The following is a 16,404-nucleotide window of genomic DNA, read 5'->3' on the forward strand; positions in this document are numbered from 1 at the left end:
TGGCCTGTAATTTTCTTTTTTGGTGGTATCTTTGTCTGGTTTCGGTATCTGGGTGATGGTGGCTTTATGTCCTTGGGTGTGTTCTTTCCTCTTCAATTTTTTGGAAGAGTTTGAGAAGGATTGGTATAATTTCTTCTTTGTATGTTTGGTAGAATTTGCCTGTGAAGCTATCTGGTCCTGGATTTTTGTTTGTAGGGAGTTTTTGTTTGTTTGTTTTTGTGGTACGTGACCTCTCACTGTTGTGGCCTCTCCCATTGCGGAGCACAGGCTCCGGATGCGCAGGCTCAGTGGCCATGGCTCACGGGCCTAACTGCTCCGCAGTATGTGGGATCTTCCCAGACCGGGGCACGAACCCGTGTCCCCTGCATCGGCAGGTGGACTCTCAACCACTGCACCACCAGGGAAGCCCTGTAGGGAGTTTTAAAAGTACAGATTCTATTTCACTTCAAATTATTGGTCTGTTCAAATTATTTCTTCTTGATTCAGTTTTGGTGGGCTGTATGTTTCTAGAAACTTGTCCATTTCTTCTAGGTTATTGAATTTGTTGGCATATAATTGTTCATAGTAGTCCCTTACAGTTTTTTTTTTTTTTGTATTTCTGAGGTATCAGTTGTTATGTCTCCTTTTTCATTTCTTATTTTGTTTATTTGTGTTCTCTCTTTTCTTCTTGGTGAGCTTGGCCAGAGATTTGTCAATCTCGTTTATCCTTTCAAAGAACCAGCTCTTGGTTTTATTGATTTTCTCTATTATTTTTTTAATCTCTGATTTATTTATTTCCTCTCTGATCTTTATTATTTCCTTCCTTCTGCTGACTTTAGGTTTTGTTTGTTCTTCGTTTTCTAATTCTTTTAAGTGGGAACTTATGTTGTTTATTTGAGATTTTTCTTTTTTTTTGAGGAAGTCTTGTATTACTATGAACTTCCCTCTAAGGATTGCTTTTGCTGCATCCCATAGATTTTGTATGGCTGTGTTATCATTGTCATTTTTCTCAAAGTATTTTAAAATTTCCTTTTTGATTTCATCATTGACCCATTGGTTTTTTTAGTAGCATGTTGTTTAGTCTCCATGTAATCGTTTTTTTCTCATTTTTCTTTCTGTGGTGGATTTCTAGTTTCATACTGTTGTGGTCAGAAAAGATGCTTGAAATAACTTCTATCCTCTTAAATTTGTTAAGGCTTGTTTTGTGCCCTAGTATACGGTCAATCCTAGGGAATGTTCCATGTGCACTTGAAAAGAATGTGTATTCTGATTTTTTTGGATGTAATGTCCTGAAAATATCAATTGTCTAACTGTTCTATTGCATCATTTTGTATCTCTGTTGCCTTATTGATTCTTTAACTGGAAGATCTGTCCATTGATGTGACTGGGGTGTTAAAGTCTACTATTATTGTATCCCTGTAAATTTCTCTATGTCTGTTAGTATTTGTTTTATGTATTTGGGTGCTCCTATATTAGGTGCATGTATGTTGATGAGTGTAAAATCCTCTTCTTGTATTGATCCTTTTATCATTATATAGTGTCCTTCTTTATCTTTCTTTATAGCCTTTGTTTTAAGGTCTATTTTGTCTGATATGAGTATCATGACCCCTGCTTTCTTGTCATTTCCGTTTGCATGAAATATCTATTTCCATGCCCTCACTTTCAATCTGTGTGTGTCCTTTGCCCTAAAGTGTGTCTTTTGTAGACAGCATATTGTAGGCTCTTGTTTTTTTAATCCAATATGCCACTCTGTGTCTTTTGATTGGAGCACTTTATTCCATTGACATTTAAGGTAATTATTGATAGATATGTATTTATTGCCATTTTCAACCTTGTTTTCCCATTGATTTTATATTTCTTCTTTGTCCCTTTCCTTTTCTTTTTGTTTTTCCTTTTGTGGCTTGATGATTTTCTTTTGTATTATACCTATGTTCTCTTCTTTTTGGTTTCAGTGACTCTATTGTATGTTTTTGATTTGTCGTTACTCTGTTTTTCAAGTTTGTTAACCCCCTCCTATATCTATTTACCTTAGACTGGTAGTCATATAGGCTCAAACACATTCTAGGAAAAACAAAAACAAAAAACTACACTTTTTTACTTTCCTTCCCCACATTTTATGATTTTGATGTCGTCTTTTACATCTTCAGGTTCACCCTTCTGCTGTTCATTGTGCGCTATCATCACTTTCACAGAAAATTTTTTGATTTAAAAAATCTGTGTACTGGCTTATTTAAGTGTTTTCCAATTGTGATTTTCTCTTTCCTATAGATTCTTCTTTTCTTTTTGGAGAAGAGTTTTTAATATTTCCTTTAGGATAGGTTTAGTATTGGTGTATTCATTTAGTTTTTGCTTGTCTGAGAATTATTTTTTTAATCTCTCCTTCTATCCTAAGTGATAATCTTGCTGAGTAGAGTATCCTAGGTCACAGATTTTTCCCTTTCAGGACTTTGAATATATCTTGCCACTCCCTTCTGGCCTGCAGTGTTTCTGTAGAGAAATCAGCTGATAGCTTTATGGGGGTTCCCTTGTAATTAACTGTGTTTTTCTCTTGCTACCTTTAAAATCCTCTCTTTATCTTAACTTTTGCCATTTTTATTATAATATGTTTTGTTGTAGGTCTGTTTCGGGTTTATCTTGTTTGGGACCCTCTATGTTTCCTGTACCTGGATATCTATTTCCCTTTTTAGGTTTGGGAAATTTTCAGCTATAATTTCTTAAGATACATTTTGGATCCCTTTTTCTCTTTCTTCCCCTTCTGGAATTGCTATTATGTGTAGGTTGGCATGCTTTATATTATCCCATAGGTGTTTTATATTGCTTTCATTTTTTTTTTGTTGTTTTAATTTGGCTTTCTGTCTGCTGTCCTGATTGGGTGATTTCCATTATTCTATCTTCCAGATCACTTATTTGTTCTTCAGCATTATTCATTCTGCTATTCATTGCCTTTAGCTCAGCTTTTGTCTCTGCAAATGAGTTTTCTAATTTTTCTTGGTTCCTCTTTATAGCTTCTAGTTCCTTTTTACAGTACTCTGCATTTCTGTTGATAGCCTTTCTTAATTCCTTCAGTATTCTCATTATCTCCTTTTTGAAATTGGTGTCTATTAGACTGAAGAGGTCTGCTTCATTGTCGGTTCTTTCAGGGAAGTGCTCTTGGTCTTTTAACTGGAAGTGGTTCCTCTGGTTCTTCATTTTACTTATATTTCTCTTACTCTGTGAATTCAGGAGAAACACTTATCTATTGTGGCCTTGGAGGGCTATTTATATGTGGGATCATCCCTGTGTAGCTTGTGTGAGTTCAGTATATTTGATGTGAGGGCTGTTTTTAGTATGGATGCCTGTCACCTGTTTCCTCAGTGTGTGCTGGTCATTATCCCCTTGATAGGGGGTGTGCAGATGCAGTGGCTGGTGCCCAGTCTTGGGGTTCTTGGCAGTGGCAGGCAGCTCAGGCATGCCCCAGGGACATGCCATGCATGTGAACATGGCTTTCAACCACTCCTGGAGTCTGGGAGGGAGGTGGCAGGGGCCCGTGACCACTCCTGGCATCCAGGGGGTCAGTGTCAGTGGCCTGAGACTGCTCCCGGGGTTTGGGAGGGAGGTGGCAGGGGTCTGCCATTGCCCCTGGAGCCTGTGCAGCTAGTGTCCTCCTCTCTGTGAGTGCACACACAGGGAAAAAGGCTACAATCCAGGTCCCGCCACTCCCCTCGGGCACCCCCCCCCCACAAACAATGGCACCTGGCCTCTAAGGTGGCCCAGACTTCCTCTATGTACACCCCCTCCAGAAGTCGCACTGAATTCCAGCCCCCCGCGTCTGTCTCCACACAGCCACCCCCAGTCCTCTCCTTGGTTCTGATCTCCGAAGCCTGAGTTCCAGCACCCAGACCCTGCCGGCACTGGCGGACATGCACATCAGCGGGGGGAGTGCAGGGTGGTGGCACTGACTGTGCAGTTCTCCCTCTGCTCCGGCTGCCACAAACTGGCTTCTGTGCTTTCCTTTGAGGCTCTGAAGCTACCCCTCTGTCCTGGCTGATCTCCCCGCCAGGGAGAGGGGGCTTCCCAGGGTGCAAGAACCTTTCCTTTTTCACAGCTTCCTCCCAGGGGTGCAGGTCCCAGCCCGATTTCTCTCTCGCCTTTTTTTTTTTCTTGTTTCCTACCCAGTTATGGAGAGATTTTCTTGCCTTTTCAGTAGTCTGAGGTCTTCTGCCAGAGTTCAGTAGGTATTCCGTGAGAATTGTTCCATATGTAGATGTATTTTTGTTGTGTTTGTGGGAGGGGGTGAGCTTCACGTCTTAACTATTCTGCCGTCTTGCTCACTCTCCTGTATATAATAATTTAAATAAACCCATTTTGCAATACGAGATAGGTCTTACGTGCTTTCTATCCTAGTTGGGAACCTTCCGGTCTCTGGTGTCAGAAACCCAAGTCCAAGTAGCTTAAACACAAGGGGATATAAGGAAAGCAGGGAAGAGGTCTCAGAGAACCTAAGGACAGAATAAATGGGGCCTTAACTAGGGATCTCCTATCACATCTTTGCCCCTCTTTTTGCTTCTCTTTTCCTGCCAGCATGTTTTCTCTTACCAACCACTGGCTTACTCTACACCAAGAAAACCAGTTGCTCAAAATTTTCAAGGTTTTCATCTTGCAGTTCTGGCATTAGAGCAAGACTAACTTGATTCTTAATCCCAAATGGTTAGGGACCCATTCCTAGAATAATGTCCTTAAGTCTGGGCAAGGGATTTTTTGAAAAACACAACAACTTGTGGAGAACCAAGTGGATGGAGTTGGAGGTGAGACAGGATGCCCCTAGCCCACTGCCCAGAGGAGGCAGTGGCAGACAAATTAAAAGACACCCATTATTTTTTCCTTCTCTCCCACATGAATACTGCAAACCCCAAATCTATTATATCTTATCTCAGCCTCTGCAAAAATAACATTATTGAACTTTCAGGGTTCCGGCAAAAGCACCGTAACTTTAGAAAAGCTAATTCTTACTGTGAACATGGCTCTGCAAGCGGCACGGAGCGTGCAGGCCGCAGTCTGTAGGCTGCGGGCCATCTCTGTGCCCAGTGCGCCCCTGACCGCTGCGGCCCTGGGGACTGTGGGCGGGCGCCCTCTGGGCTTGGCGCACCAGCCCTGCTCTGGTGTCGGGGCATAGATTCACAGACAAACATGAATGGGTACCAACAGAAAACAGTGTTGGAACAGTGGGAACCAGCAGTTTTGCACAGGAAGCTTTAGGAGTTGTTGTTTACTGTAGTCTGCCTGAAGTTGAGACAAAATTGAACAAACGAGAGGAATTTGGTGCTTTGGAAAGTGTGAAAGCTAGTAGTGAACTCTCTTCTCCTCTATCAGAAGTAACTGAAATTAGTGAAGCTCTAGCAGAAAATCCAGGACTTGTCAACAAATCTTGTTATGAAGATGGTTGGCTGATCAAGATGACACTCAGTAACCCTTCAGAACTAGATGACCTAATGAGTGAAGGAGTGTATGAGAAATACATAAAATCTATTGAGTGAAAATGGAACCCCTAAATAAACTAGTTTGAAACAACTTAATCTAGCATAGTTGTCTTAAATTAGTGGTGGATTTTTAAAAAGCAATTTTTAGCAAAAGAAACTACTTGCAACAATGTTTCCTGAAGAAAATACCCCTTAACCTCCTAATGACTTCAGATAAACACTATGCATCTTTTCCACAACACCCTATGATTTTTAGGCTAGTCTCCAGTTATAATATTCAGAATGCCTGAAATTATCTGTGGTAAAACTAGTTATAAAAATTATGTAATTCAAGGATAATATTGCTATCTTAAGCCTTATATGATATTGTAACTTGCTTACAGCCATACCTGGATTTGGGTCAAAATACTCAACGATCTTCCCACTGGAAATAACTGGTAGTGGAGAAAAGTTTGTTAGTTGTATAGTGTCCAATGCAGAACATTACTATCTTAATTTTGCAATACGCTGTGTTTGCGGTGCTGTTTTCATACAGTGAAGCAACAGCCTTGCAGGAAAATAAGAAACAGTTTAATAATAAAATATTCAACTTCTTAATTAAAAAAAAAAGGAAAGCTAATTCTTAGTCTTGTGAATATTCCTAAGTATCAAATGTGAAGATATGCACAGTAAGACAGGAAGGTACAAGCAGGTTATTGAGGCTGGTAGGGATCAGCTATATGAACTTTCTAGTTCAGTTCAATTTCCAACTCTGTGTGGATTGTGATTTTTATTCCCACTCCTTTTTCCCTAAAATAACTCTTTTCACCTGAGGGAAAAAAAGAATATATTTGCAGCCGCTCACATAAAACATGTTGTGTTGCATAGATCCATTTGTAGTTTTAGAAGGCAGGGTTCCACAGTGCATTGTTCTGAAACTTTAGTCATTTGCTTATCAGCCCTATGATTTCTGCCGTATCTGAGTAGCACCTACACTATTCACTTGTTCTGTTTCTTTTGTAAACTTAAATATCCACTTTAATCTTATGTTTCTCTTTGATATGCTAGTTACAATTTTCCCTAGCCCAGATGACAAAAACTACATAATTTAAAAGGTGTTGACAATAAGCACTTAGCTATCTTCTATGCCTCCTCACTTTGGCAAACAATGCTATAGTGGAAAATCATAAGCATTCAATGGCTCATGACTGCAAGAAATTGTGTTTATCCAAATTGAACACATTTCTCTTATAACTTGTTCAGATAGAAAACAAAATCTGTACCTTTGTCTTAGGGGAAAAAATTAAGGAGCATCTTTATTTATCCTTTGTCTCAGAAAAGTGGGAGGAATTTTATTTCTTCTGTATGGTTTAGTTTACAATAAAACTAATTTTTATTACACAATACATAAATTCATCTTTCATCTAAAAGGTGAACATATTGCAGTTAAGACTAAAATTCTCTTTGATCATCACCTCCCCACTCCTCACTAGGGTTAATCCAAGTTATGAATTCAGATTGTATCCTTCCAGACTTCATTCTTTGCGTCTGGCCACTAGAATATCTGTTGTGTTTAATGGTCAGTTAAAGAATGCTCAGATTTCCTTAAATGCCTTGAGCCAGTCAGTCCCCCTTGACAAAGTCAAGGGGCTCTGTATGCTGGAGCGCACCTTCAATGCACAGGGAATTTACAATTCTGCCTTAACCTTCGCTCCCTGACTGCACAAGGCCTGAAGATCAGTCAGAAGTGAAATCGGGGCCTTCTCAGGTCTTTGCTGAGCATGCACACAGCCCTGCACATGCACATGGCCTTCTAGACCCCAAGAACTATGCTGCAAGCTTTTAAAAGCCCCCGAGGACATCTCATTCCCCAGATCTTGCAGTTTTGGGCCAGCTCTTGTTTACCCCCGCTGGTATTGCAGCCTCAAGTAGCTGCAGGGTTAAACAATTGCACTGACTATCTTTCAACAAATGCCCTGGGTATAAGGCTTTCCCACAGAGTGAGCTCTGGGGCAAGTTAAATACAACCACCCTGCCAGTGGGGCTTTTCCAGAGAGCCTGTGAGACAGGTTAGATGGTGACAATGCGCTGGGATGAGCCATTTTGAGGTGCTCCAAACCCCGTGTGCTCCCTCTAGTGGTTGCAGGGCTGCTGTTTTTCAAGACTAGTGTGGAGCTGGGCTGGGGTAGGGTGTGGGGTGTAGACTGGGTTAAAATATCACAAAACCTGCAGTTCTTACCAAGGTTCAGATTGTTATAAGCATTTGGTTAATTTCTGGAGCTCTGAAAAAGTTTTCAGAACTTTCGGGACAAGTTATTCTTTTGTTGTTGTTGTTGCTTCTATGGAAAAGCAGATTTACAGACACCCTCACTCCATCATCCTTGGAAGTCCCGCCCCCCCGTTTTCTCACTGTTGATGGAAACAAGGCCAAGAATTCTTCTTCTGTTAGACGAGACATCACCATCCATATCCATGTCCGGGATTTGGTGGGAAATGTCGTCAGGTGCAGAGCAAATGCCAACCAACAAGAACAGCTACTATTCACCCCTGTCCATAAGCACCATTCCAGAACAAGACCTAGAGTTTCCGGGTCTCTCAAACTTCAGTGGAATCTGGAATCCCAGTATTTCGTGGGAAATTGCCACATTTTAATTTATTGCCTATAATTTTTAAAAAATCAAAATACTGCACCCAAAATAACACATGGTGGCAAAAGACTAGTTTGGAGCAGCGAGTATCTTATGGCTCTCATCACTGCTATGTGAACTTTTCCGACCAAGTCAGTCAACTGAATTCAACAAACCTTTTTTTTTAGCTTCTATTATGTGCCAGAGAATATGCTGTGTGCTGCAGAGCTGACTGAGACTTGCTGCCCTGGGTACATGTTCCCTTCCCCCAGCTTTTGAGGCACTTAGAGTCTAGCAGTGGAGGTGGGAACTTTTTTTTAAGTTACCACCCTGAATAAAGGGTACCAGTGCCGGTACACAGATTTAATTGTTGGTTTAATTAGCCCAAGGTAAAGTGTTTAGAAGGGTCATTCTGTCTTTCCTCTGTAGAGGGAAGTGTATGCGTGTGTGTGTGTGCGTGTGCTCACCCACCATGACTGGGGGGGTAGGGAAGGGATAAAATGAAAGCTGCATAAATCCTTCTGAGGCAAAGGGCCAGAGAGCCAACTTCTGACCTGCGTGAACAGCACTGAAGGCGGAACCCCACGGATGCTTCTTTCTTGGTTTATCCACTCATATAGGAGAGCACACCCTCTAGCAGCTTCCGGAGGAAGGGTGCATGGGAGGCAAAGTTGTGAGGGCTCCAATTTCTAAAAATGGCTTCATGATACTTTACCCTTGACTGAGTAAGCAGGTGGGAAACCTTTCTCTTTCAAAATCTTGACATACCTGCCTGACGGACTCCTCGCTTCCAGTGTTGCTACTGAGAAGAACACATCTACTCTGACTTCTAGCGCTTCTGTGTGACCGGTTTTTCAGCGTGTTGGGGAGCTTCTCTTGGTCCCACTGTTTGGAAATTTCAAGATGGTGTGCCTTGACAGGGGTTCTAGTCCCATCCACTGTGGTGAGCTCCCTCGTGCCCTCTCACTACGGAAACTCAGATGTTTGATGATTTCCTCCCCTACACTTTCTATTCTTTCTGAAGTCCCTATTGTTTAGATATTGAATGTCCTGGTCTGATCCTGATCTTATCTTTGCCTTTTTTTGCTCTATTTTTAGGTTAGTCTCAATTCCAGCTTCCAACCCTTCTGCTGAGTTTCTAATTTCCAAGAATGTTCCCGTGTTCTTCACGTGTCCTTCTTCCATAGCATCCTATCCTTAGTCTACAGATGACTTGTTTTTTCCTCATCTCTCTGGGGATAGGATCATTTTCTGAAGGTTCTTCTCCCTTAGCCTCTGATTCTTCCAAGTTGTTGGCTTTGGACTTTTCATTCATGTTAGCAGCTTTCATCAGATGTCAGGTTACCTTTGGCTAAGCTGGAGGACTAAAAAGCTGATAGAGGATTGTTGACCAAGAGTTTCACCGTAGGACAGTGGTTCTCGATCTTGGCTGTACAATGGAATCACCTGGGGAGCTTTAAAAAACGTTGATACTCCAGAAATACTCATTTTATTGGTGCAGGGTCTGAACACAGGGATTCTGAAAAGCTTCCCGGGTGGTGTCACTGTGTAGCCGAGGCTGAGAAGTATCACCAAAGGGTGCTCTGGCTGAACCACTTCATCATCCGGTAAGACTAACATTCGCTAAGTCCAGGGCCTATTTTACCTTCTCCTGTGGATAAACTTGGTTTCTGCAAGGGCGGAGGAGCAGTTGTCCAGCTGAAAGTAGGGAGGGATTTTGTAGATGTAATGGCTCTTTTAGCAGCTTTCTACCAATACTATTTGAGGCGCCTCTCCCTCTTCACCCTCACTTTAACGTGACACGCTTCCGTCAGTTTTCGAGCCTTCAGGGTATTCTGCATGTAAATTGAGTTGGTGCTCATCTTCTCCCCTGCTAAATGAGAACTCAGCTTTCTTCAGTCAGGTTTCCAAACTTCTAGTGCTAACAATTCCCATTCTTCTGTGTTGAGAGCAGTTATGACTTAAAAAAAATCCTTTACTGTGTTTTCAGGAGTGGAGTGTCGGGAGCATGCAAAATTTGATGTGTTCAACTTGTCACTTTTACCCAAAAGAATGATTATCGCCATTCTTTATGCGAAAGAAAGCTTTTACTTATAAACAATCGGTTCCCCCATTCATTTTTCCCTGAGGGGAAAAAAAAGATAGTAGGGATTCCTAGCAAAACAATCTAAACATCAGGGTGAAACCATGACTGTAGTGGGAACACTACACTTTATTGCTATTGTTGTTGAATGAGACCCGGAGGAGGGAAGGGGGTCAAAACTGTGCGAGTCCGTCATGGAGAAGGTGCACCCCGGGTGCTAAGTGAAAAGAGCTAGACCTGGGCTCCTGAGTCTGGTATATGGATAAGATGTTAAAGACACACTCTTTATCCCCACAGACTCTGACAAAGGACTGACAGCCCATGGGCCTTTACGGTCCGCAATCCCATGTTATTTGGCCCATTTAGGGACATCTGGATTTGTAGCTGCTGCTGCTTTTTTTATTTTAATTGGGGTGTAGTTGCTTTACTTTCTGAAACATCAGCCTACGTGATTGTGGGTGGCAACCCTGCAGGACCTCAACCAGGAGCAGGGTGGCAGCCGCCCCTTTAGACGGTACAGCAAACACCCTGCGCTATGCCACTTGCCTGGCCTATAAACACATTTGAATTCACAACTTCTGGGATGTGGTTTAAGTTTTTAAAAAGTAACAACAACAAAAGCAATCCTATTCATGGCAGAAGAACCCTACTTAAGTCAGAAAGAATTAAAACATTTATTGGGCATAAATATATTACATATACACTACAGATACAGTTAGGTATTACATATAGCATAGTATTTGCAAAATCTATACATTAAAATTGATATGGCAGTTTTAATACAATGTATATGAAATAGTCTAAAATTTACAGGAAAACATATGATTATTTTTTTTTTTCTCCTAAAGTTGAAAAGCTTGGAATGTATGTCCAACAGTGAGGTAAAACATTTTGTCTTTCAATTTAAAGAACTGTGCAAGGATAACATTCAAACACATTCAGTTAGGGCACTTTTCAATTTTGACAGGAATACTGAATTACTGTAGCCAACAAAACACGGTTAGAAAATGCCAACGTTTCAAGTTGATAAGAACAAGGCAGGTAATATTCAAAAAATCTTTTAAAAAAGTTGTTTCCTTTTTAAACAATTTCTTTGAGGACAAAGGGCATTTTGCTTCACATGACTGGAATTTTCTTGTGCCAGGGAGGAGTTTGACATATAGAGCGTCAGAAAGCCACTCACTCGTTCCTACATATTACAAAAGGGCAAAGAGAGAAGGTTAACATAACACTTTATTTTATTGTTCATGTGTAATGGCAATACATATATAGTTATATCAATATCACATATACATATCTGTGATAGGAAACAGTGCCAGATAGTGTAATAACTTTTTGACTGAAGGGATTATAATGATGCCGAATAAGGGAGAGCAATAAAATAAAGTGCCGTCAGCTAGTGTTTCACACACAACAGCTTTCTGGTGGTTAAACAGAGAGTATGAAAATCTCAAAGAGCAAATATTCATAGCAATTTTGGCTTAAAGTAAAGTATTACTTCATTAAAAAAAAAATCCAACCAATTCAGAGAATTTCTTTATAGCAGCAGTTCTGACGTGTTTCCAAAAAAGGGACTTATTTTTTTCTCCTGCAGACAGGGTTCTCGTACTCAGTTGAATCTTCATTGCTTAAAAAATGCCTTCTCCCCAAAACACCTGCATGAGATTGTTTCAGAAAATGCAGATGCAGTGTTACAGTGGATCAGAATACACATTTAAATAGAGGGATGAGTTACGCAAGGCCAGAACTTTGGCAAAAAAATTTCATCTTGATGCCATCAGTTTGCAAGGCTAATTAAACTAATTATTCTAGTCAATAACAAAATACAGAACTTTCTAGTAGTACTTATTACATCAACGTAGGCACACAGAATAATTCATTGATCTTAGCACTTTCTTTCAAGAGATGATTATGTTTTTCTTGGGTACATGTAAACGTTTCAATCGCTGACAATGGATTTTTTTTGGCATTTAATGCACTAGATGCTCTTTATCTTTAAAAACACAAGAAAATGTCAGAAGAATGACAATACTACAGATGTTGCCAAGGAACGAGACTGACCTAAAATTACAAAAGTATAAAACACAAAAAAATAACATGCTACAAGGGAAAATTAGTACATAAGTACATTTAAAAAATTTTACAATAAATAAAGATTGCACTGTAATTGGCATTTAAAGTACTGTATGCAGAATATAGTATAAATAAACCAAAAACAAAATAATGTTGGTTTCCCCATGACTTTGGTATGGGAATATTATAAGCTAGTACAGGATACTGCATTTTAAGACAACACAGACCAAGCACAAAATAGCTATGATCAAGAAAAACCAAGTAGCAAAAATATACAAAAACAGAAGCAGGGGGATACACTGTGTCTGTTGCACCCTTTTGGAATATATTTGCACCTCCAACTCTTAAATGTCCCTGAGGTACGCGAACATTATGGACTTCATATAAATAATCCAATGACTTTGGGTTAAAATTGATTATCTCATGACTCAGAATAAACATGCAAGAGTAACACTTTGCACTCCAATAGCACCTATAGATCAAGGATCTCAAAGCACTTACGAACATTAGAATCCCCATTTTATTTTTTATTTTTAATGCATGGGAAAACTGAGGCACAGAGAGGTAAAGTGACGTGTTCAGATCACGCAGCAAGTTAGTGACAGATCCAGGGAGATAATCTAGGCTCCTTGACCCCCAAACACCCTGTGCTTATTACCACCAAATACCATTCCCTCTCCACACATGGCCAGGTCAACCCCACAAGAATAGGAACTACAAATTGAGATGACTCTTTTGGGCTTTATCAATTTTCACCTGCTGTTAGATTAGTATTATGTGCACTGAATTAAGCTATTGAAATTCAATCACTTCTTTGATACTTCACTGAATAGCCTAAAGGCAAATTTTTCAAAAATAATGAGCTGATGTGTAAGAAGATTGATCACAATTAGTGTAAGTCATGGACAATGGGCAGAGGCACTAAACTGTCACCAGTTCTCGTCATATAATTCTGGTCAAACATAACAGAATATAATAACTCTAGTGATTAGATCAGAAGTAGTTATATACAAAGACAGACAAACAAGTTAAAGCAGCTTTTAAAATAGCTGAACAAGGAAACTAACTATTGCACAATGCCCTCGAAAAGTTACTGCTATGAATCGATGTGGTACAATCTACAATGCTCCATAATTTATAGATGCATTTTGGTTACTTGATTTCTTAGACAGGCAGCTCATAGTGTTAAAATCATAAGAAATACAGATTACTAAAACATTTTAAAGTACACATTTTGATCTCAATGAGCTAAACACAGTTAAATAACTGAGTGACAAAATGGTTGTTTAGGGCAGCCTTATCTGAGTGAACACATCTTCTGTGTGTGGTTGTGTGGTGATACTCTGACAACACTGAAATCCTAGCCCTGTAACTACAAACACTGTGATTCATGTTCACAGGTACAGATGATCAAGACATAAGAAGTGACAGGTGAATATAAATTACTAAATGGTGACATGGAAAAAAAAAATCAAAGGCTTGCAAAAGACATCAGTGAAAACAGAATAAAGGCAAATCTGAAAAATTTAAAAGAAAACGTAAGCTAGCTTTAGCTTTTGGTATCTGGTTTGTTTCTTTTTTTGTTTTTTAAATCCAGTTTAACCTCTTCCTAGTTTTGCATTTCAAAAAGGTGCACCAAAACACTGATATTTTTTTTCCTAGCTAAATCTGTAAAACAAGTATATAAATCAAAGAACAAAAGGGCTTAAAAAGGGGAGTATCTGAATAAATGTGTGTATTAAAATGTGTAGCATTAATTAAATTCATACCTCTAGTTTTGCTGGGTTTGTTTACTTCATTAAGAAGTACTGTAATATAAAGGCAAATAAAATGGACAAAGTTGCAAAGCCAACCACAATGAGGGCTGCAAACTGTTCATCAGTAGGCATCATGCTCTTCATTTTGGGATCATCTAAGCTCCCCATGTCCCCTGTAAGCATGACCTCACTTCGTTGTAGTACAAAAGCCGCAGAGGGGCTGAAAGCTCCGCTTAGCTCCTGAGAGGTGTCTAAACAGCGACGACACGCACACACGCGGAACCTATAGTCTGTGTTGGTCTGGAGGCCTGAGATTTGGAATGTGGCTTCTTCTCCCTTGTACACCTTCAAGAAAAAGAAAAGTCCTGGTCAATAAATTTATAACAACATTGTGGTCTCTAAAGTAATAACTGTATAACACCGGGGGCCTTGTAGACCTGGCTTGGTTTATGTGAACTCTGCGACAACAAAAAGTACATGGAAAGGCATTTGTCCCAGTCTGTATTTCATCTGTAAAGTATTCTGACCTACTCTGAATAAAATACAATAAATTCAGTGACTCTGCTATTGACAGGAGATAAGGCACTGACCAGAAATACAGGTGATACAAGTAATGATGATGCATCTAGCTAAATTTTAATAATTTAGGCTATAAATCAGCAAGTGACTTAATTCATACAAAGGGCTCTCTGACCTTGCTGCAAAGAATATTAAAAACAAATTATAGAAATAAAGGGCAAAGTCTCAGTTGAATGATCCTTTGACTACTGACTACACCATTTAACACTACTCCATCAAGATAGCCCACCTCCACCCCTAAGAGGTAAGAACTCTTCTGACTTCTCATTCTGTAATTTGTTTTGCCTACTCTAGAAGTTCATGCAAATGCAATCAAACACTACGCACTCTCTTGTGCCTACGAGGTTCATCCATGTAATCGATTCAGTAGTTGTTCCTTTTACTGAAGAATAAGTACTCTATCATATGCCTACACTTTGATGTATCCATTTGCTTTTTGACAAATATTTGCATTGTTTCCAGTTTGGAGTTTTTATATAGTAAGAGTACTATGAACATTTTTGTACAGATCTTGAGGACTTAAGTTTCTCTTTTTCTTGGGTGAATACCTAGGAGTAGAAGGGCTGGGTATAAGTCTACACCTAACTGCATGAGAAAGCTGTCCCAAGCACATCCCTTTGCACTCCTGCCAGCTAAGCATGAGAGTTCCAGTTGTTCCACACCCTCACCAACATTTGTTACTGTCAGTCATTTACATTTTAGTCATGCAAATGGGTGAGAATGGTACCTCAGTTGCATTTCCCTGATGCCTAAGTGTTTCCCACCTTTTCAGATGCTCATTGGGTCATTCACATACCTTCTTTTGTGAGGAGTGTGTGTGTTCAACTGTTTTGCCTATTTTTAATTTGTTTGCTTTTACTTGTAGTGGCGCCTTAATCTGGATGTAAGTTCTTTGTCAGGTATGTGTTGTGAATATTCTCTCCCAGTTTTGTGTCTTCCCTAATCATTTCTTAAGAAAATTTTTGATGCAGTCCTATTTATCACAAATTAATATTTAATTAATTTAATGGTCTGTCTTAAGTGTTTCCTGTTTGTTTGACCAACTTGTCCTTCTTCCGTTAAGAATCTAGGATATTTTCTTCCCCTTTGTTAACACTGATATAATCACCATGAGGCTTCCTACTATGAGGACTTGAAATCTACCCGTTTACTTAGAGATTATAAACCTTTGAGTTGACTGAAGAAAATAGGTATCTTTGAGGGAAGGTGGTAGAGGGAGAGCTCACGTGGTTCTTCAATCAAAGTGGTACCGATCCTCAAAACACTCAGAGGAAATGATAACCGCCTTAAAATTACATAAAAATCCATGTCTTATATGAAATAGAGATAGGAAGAAACTAGCTGGAACTCAACCAAATCAGTAAAGAGATTTGGCTGATGAAATAATTAAACAAAAAATTAAAATTAACTGAACACTTTGTAGCTGAGTGGCACTGAGTTAGCCTCTGTAAAGTGCTTAAAACATGCCTGGTACATGGGTAAGTGCAGAGAAAAAGTTAGCTATTATTACTACTACTACTATTTAGAACTTTAAAACAACTCCAAATATATTCTTAAAATACAGTGATTAAAAGTGACAGGGGCATTTTCAACCTAGTGGCAGGCCACCTTAAGTAAAGATGTGAGTTTTTTGCCCATTAATACAAATTCCCTAGAAAATAGAGTATTTCCAACAATTTCAACTTTGTCTGAAATACTCTCCAGCTATAGAGAGCTAGTGGGAATCTACAAAGATTCAGTGTTTCTAAAGCCTGGCACGTAAACTTCTACAAGAAGCAGGACATGGTACCAGAGAACCTAAGTGCACTGGCCACTCACTTAGCGTTGAGCAAACAAAGACAGCAAGCAAGAGGATCACAGTTTAGAAAAGG

General features: G+C 39.6%; 1 protein-coding gene and 1 pseudogene across 4 annotated transcripts in view; one reads left to right on the top strand and one right to left on the bottom strand.

Moving 5' to 3' along the window:
- The first annotated feature begins 4,975 nt into the window (after positions 1-4,975).
- Positions 4,976-5,492, top strand: LOC309961666 (glycine cleavage system H protein, mitochondrial-like; annotated as a pseudogene). Its single transcript has one exon. The product of its transcript is annotated as a glycine cleavage system H protein, mitochondrial-like (transcript).
- A 5,175-nt stretch (positions 5,493-10,667) lies between these two features.
- The window catches only part of FNDC3B (fibronectin type III domain containing 3B), a 358,190-nt gene continuing 352,453 nt past the window's right edge, over positions 10,668-16,404 (bottom strand). For all 3 annotated transcript variants that reach the window (XM_082839878.1, XM_082839880.1, XM_082839879.1), the window contains exon 26: positions 10,668-14,299. In XM_082839878.1, the coding sequence (XP_082696004.1) occupies positions 13,988-14,299 (312 nt within the window). In that variant the 3' untranslated portion in view covers positions 10,668-13,987. The remainder of the gene's footprint in view (positions 14,300-16,404) is intronic.

The sequence above is a fragment of the Leucopleurus acutus genome (assembly GCF_964270905.1).
Source record: "Leucopleurus acutus genome assembly, chromosome: 5".
NCBI classification, from domain to species: domain Eukaryota; kingdom Metazoa; phylum Chordata; class Mammalia; order Artiodactyla; family Delphinidae; genus Leucopleurus; species Leucopleurus acutus.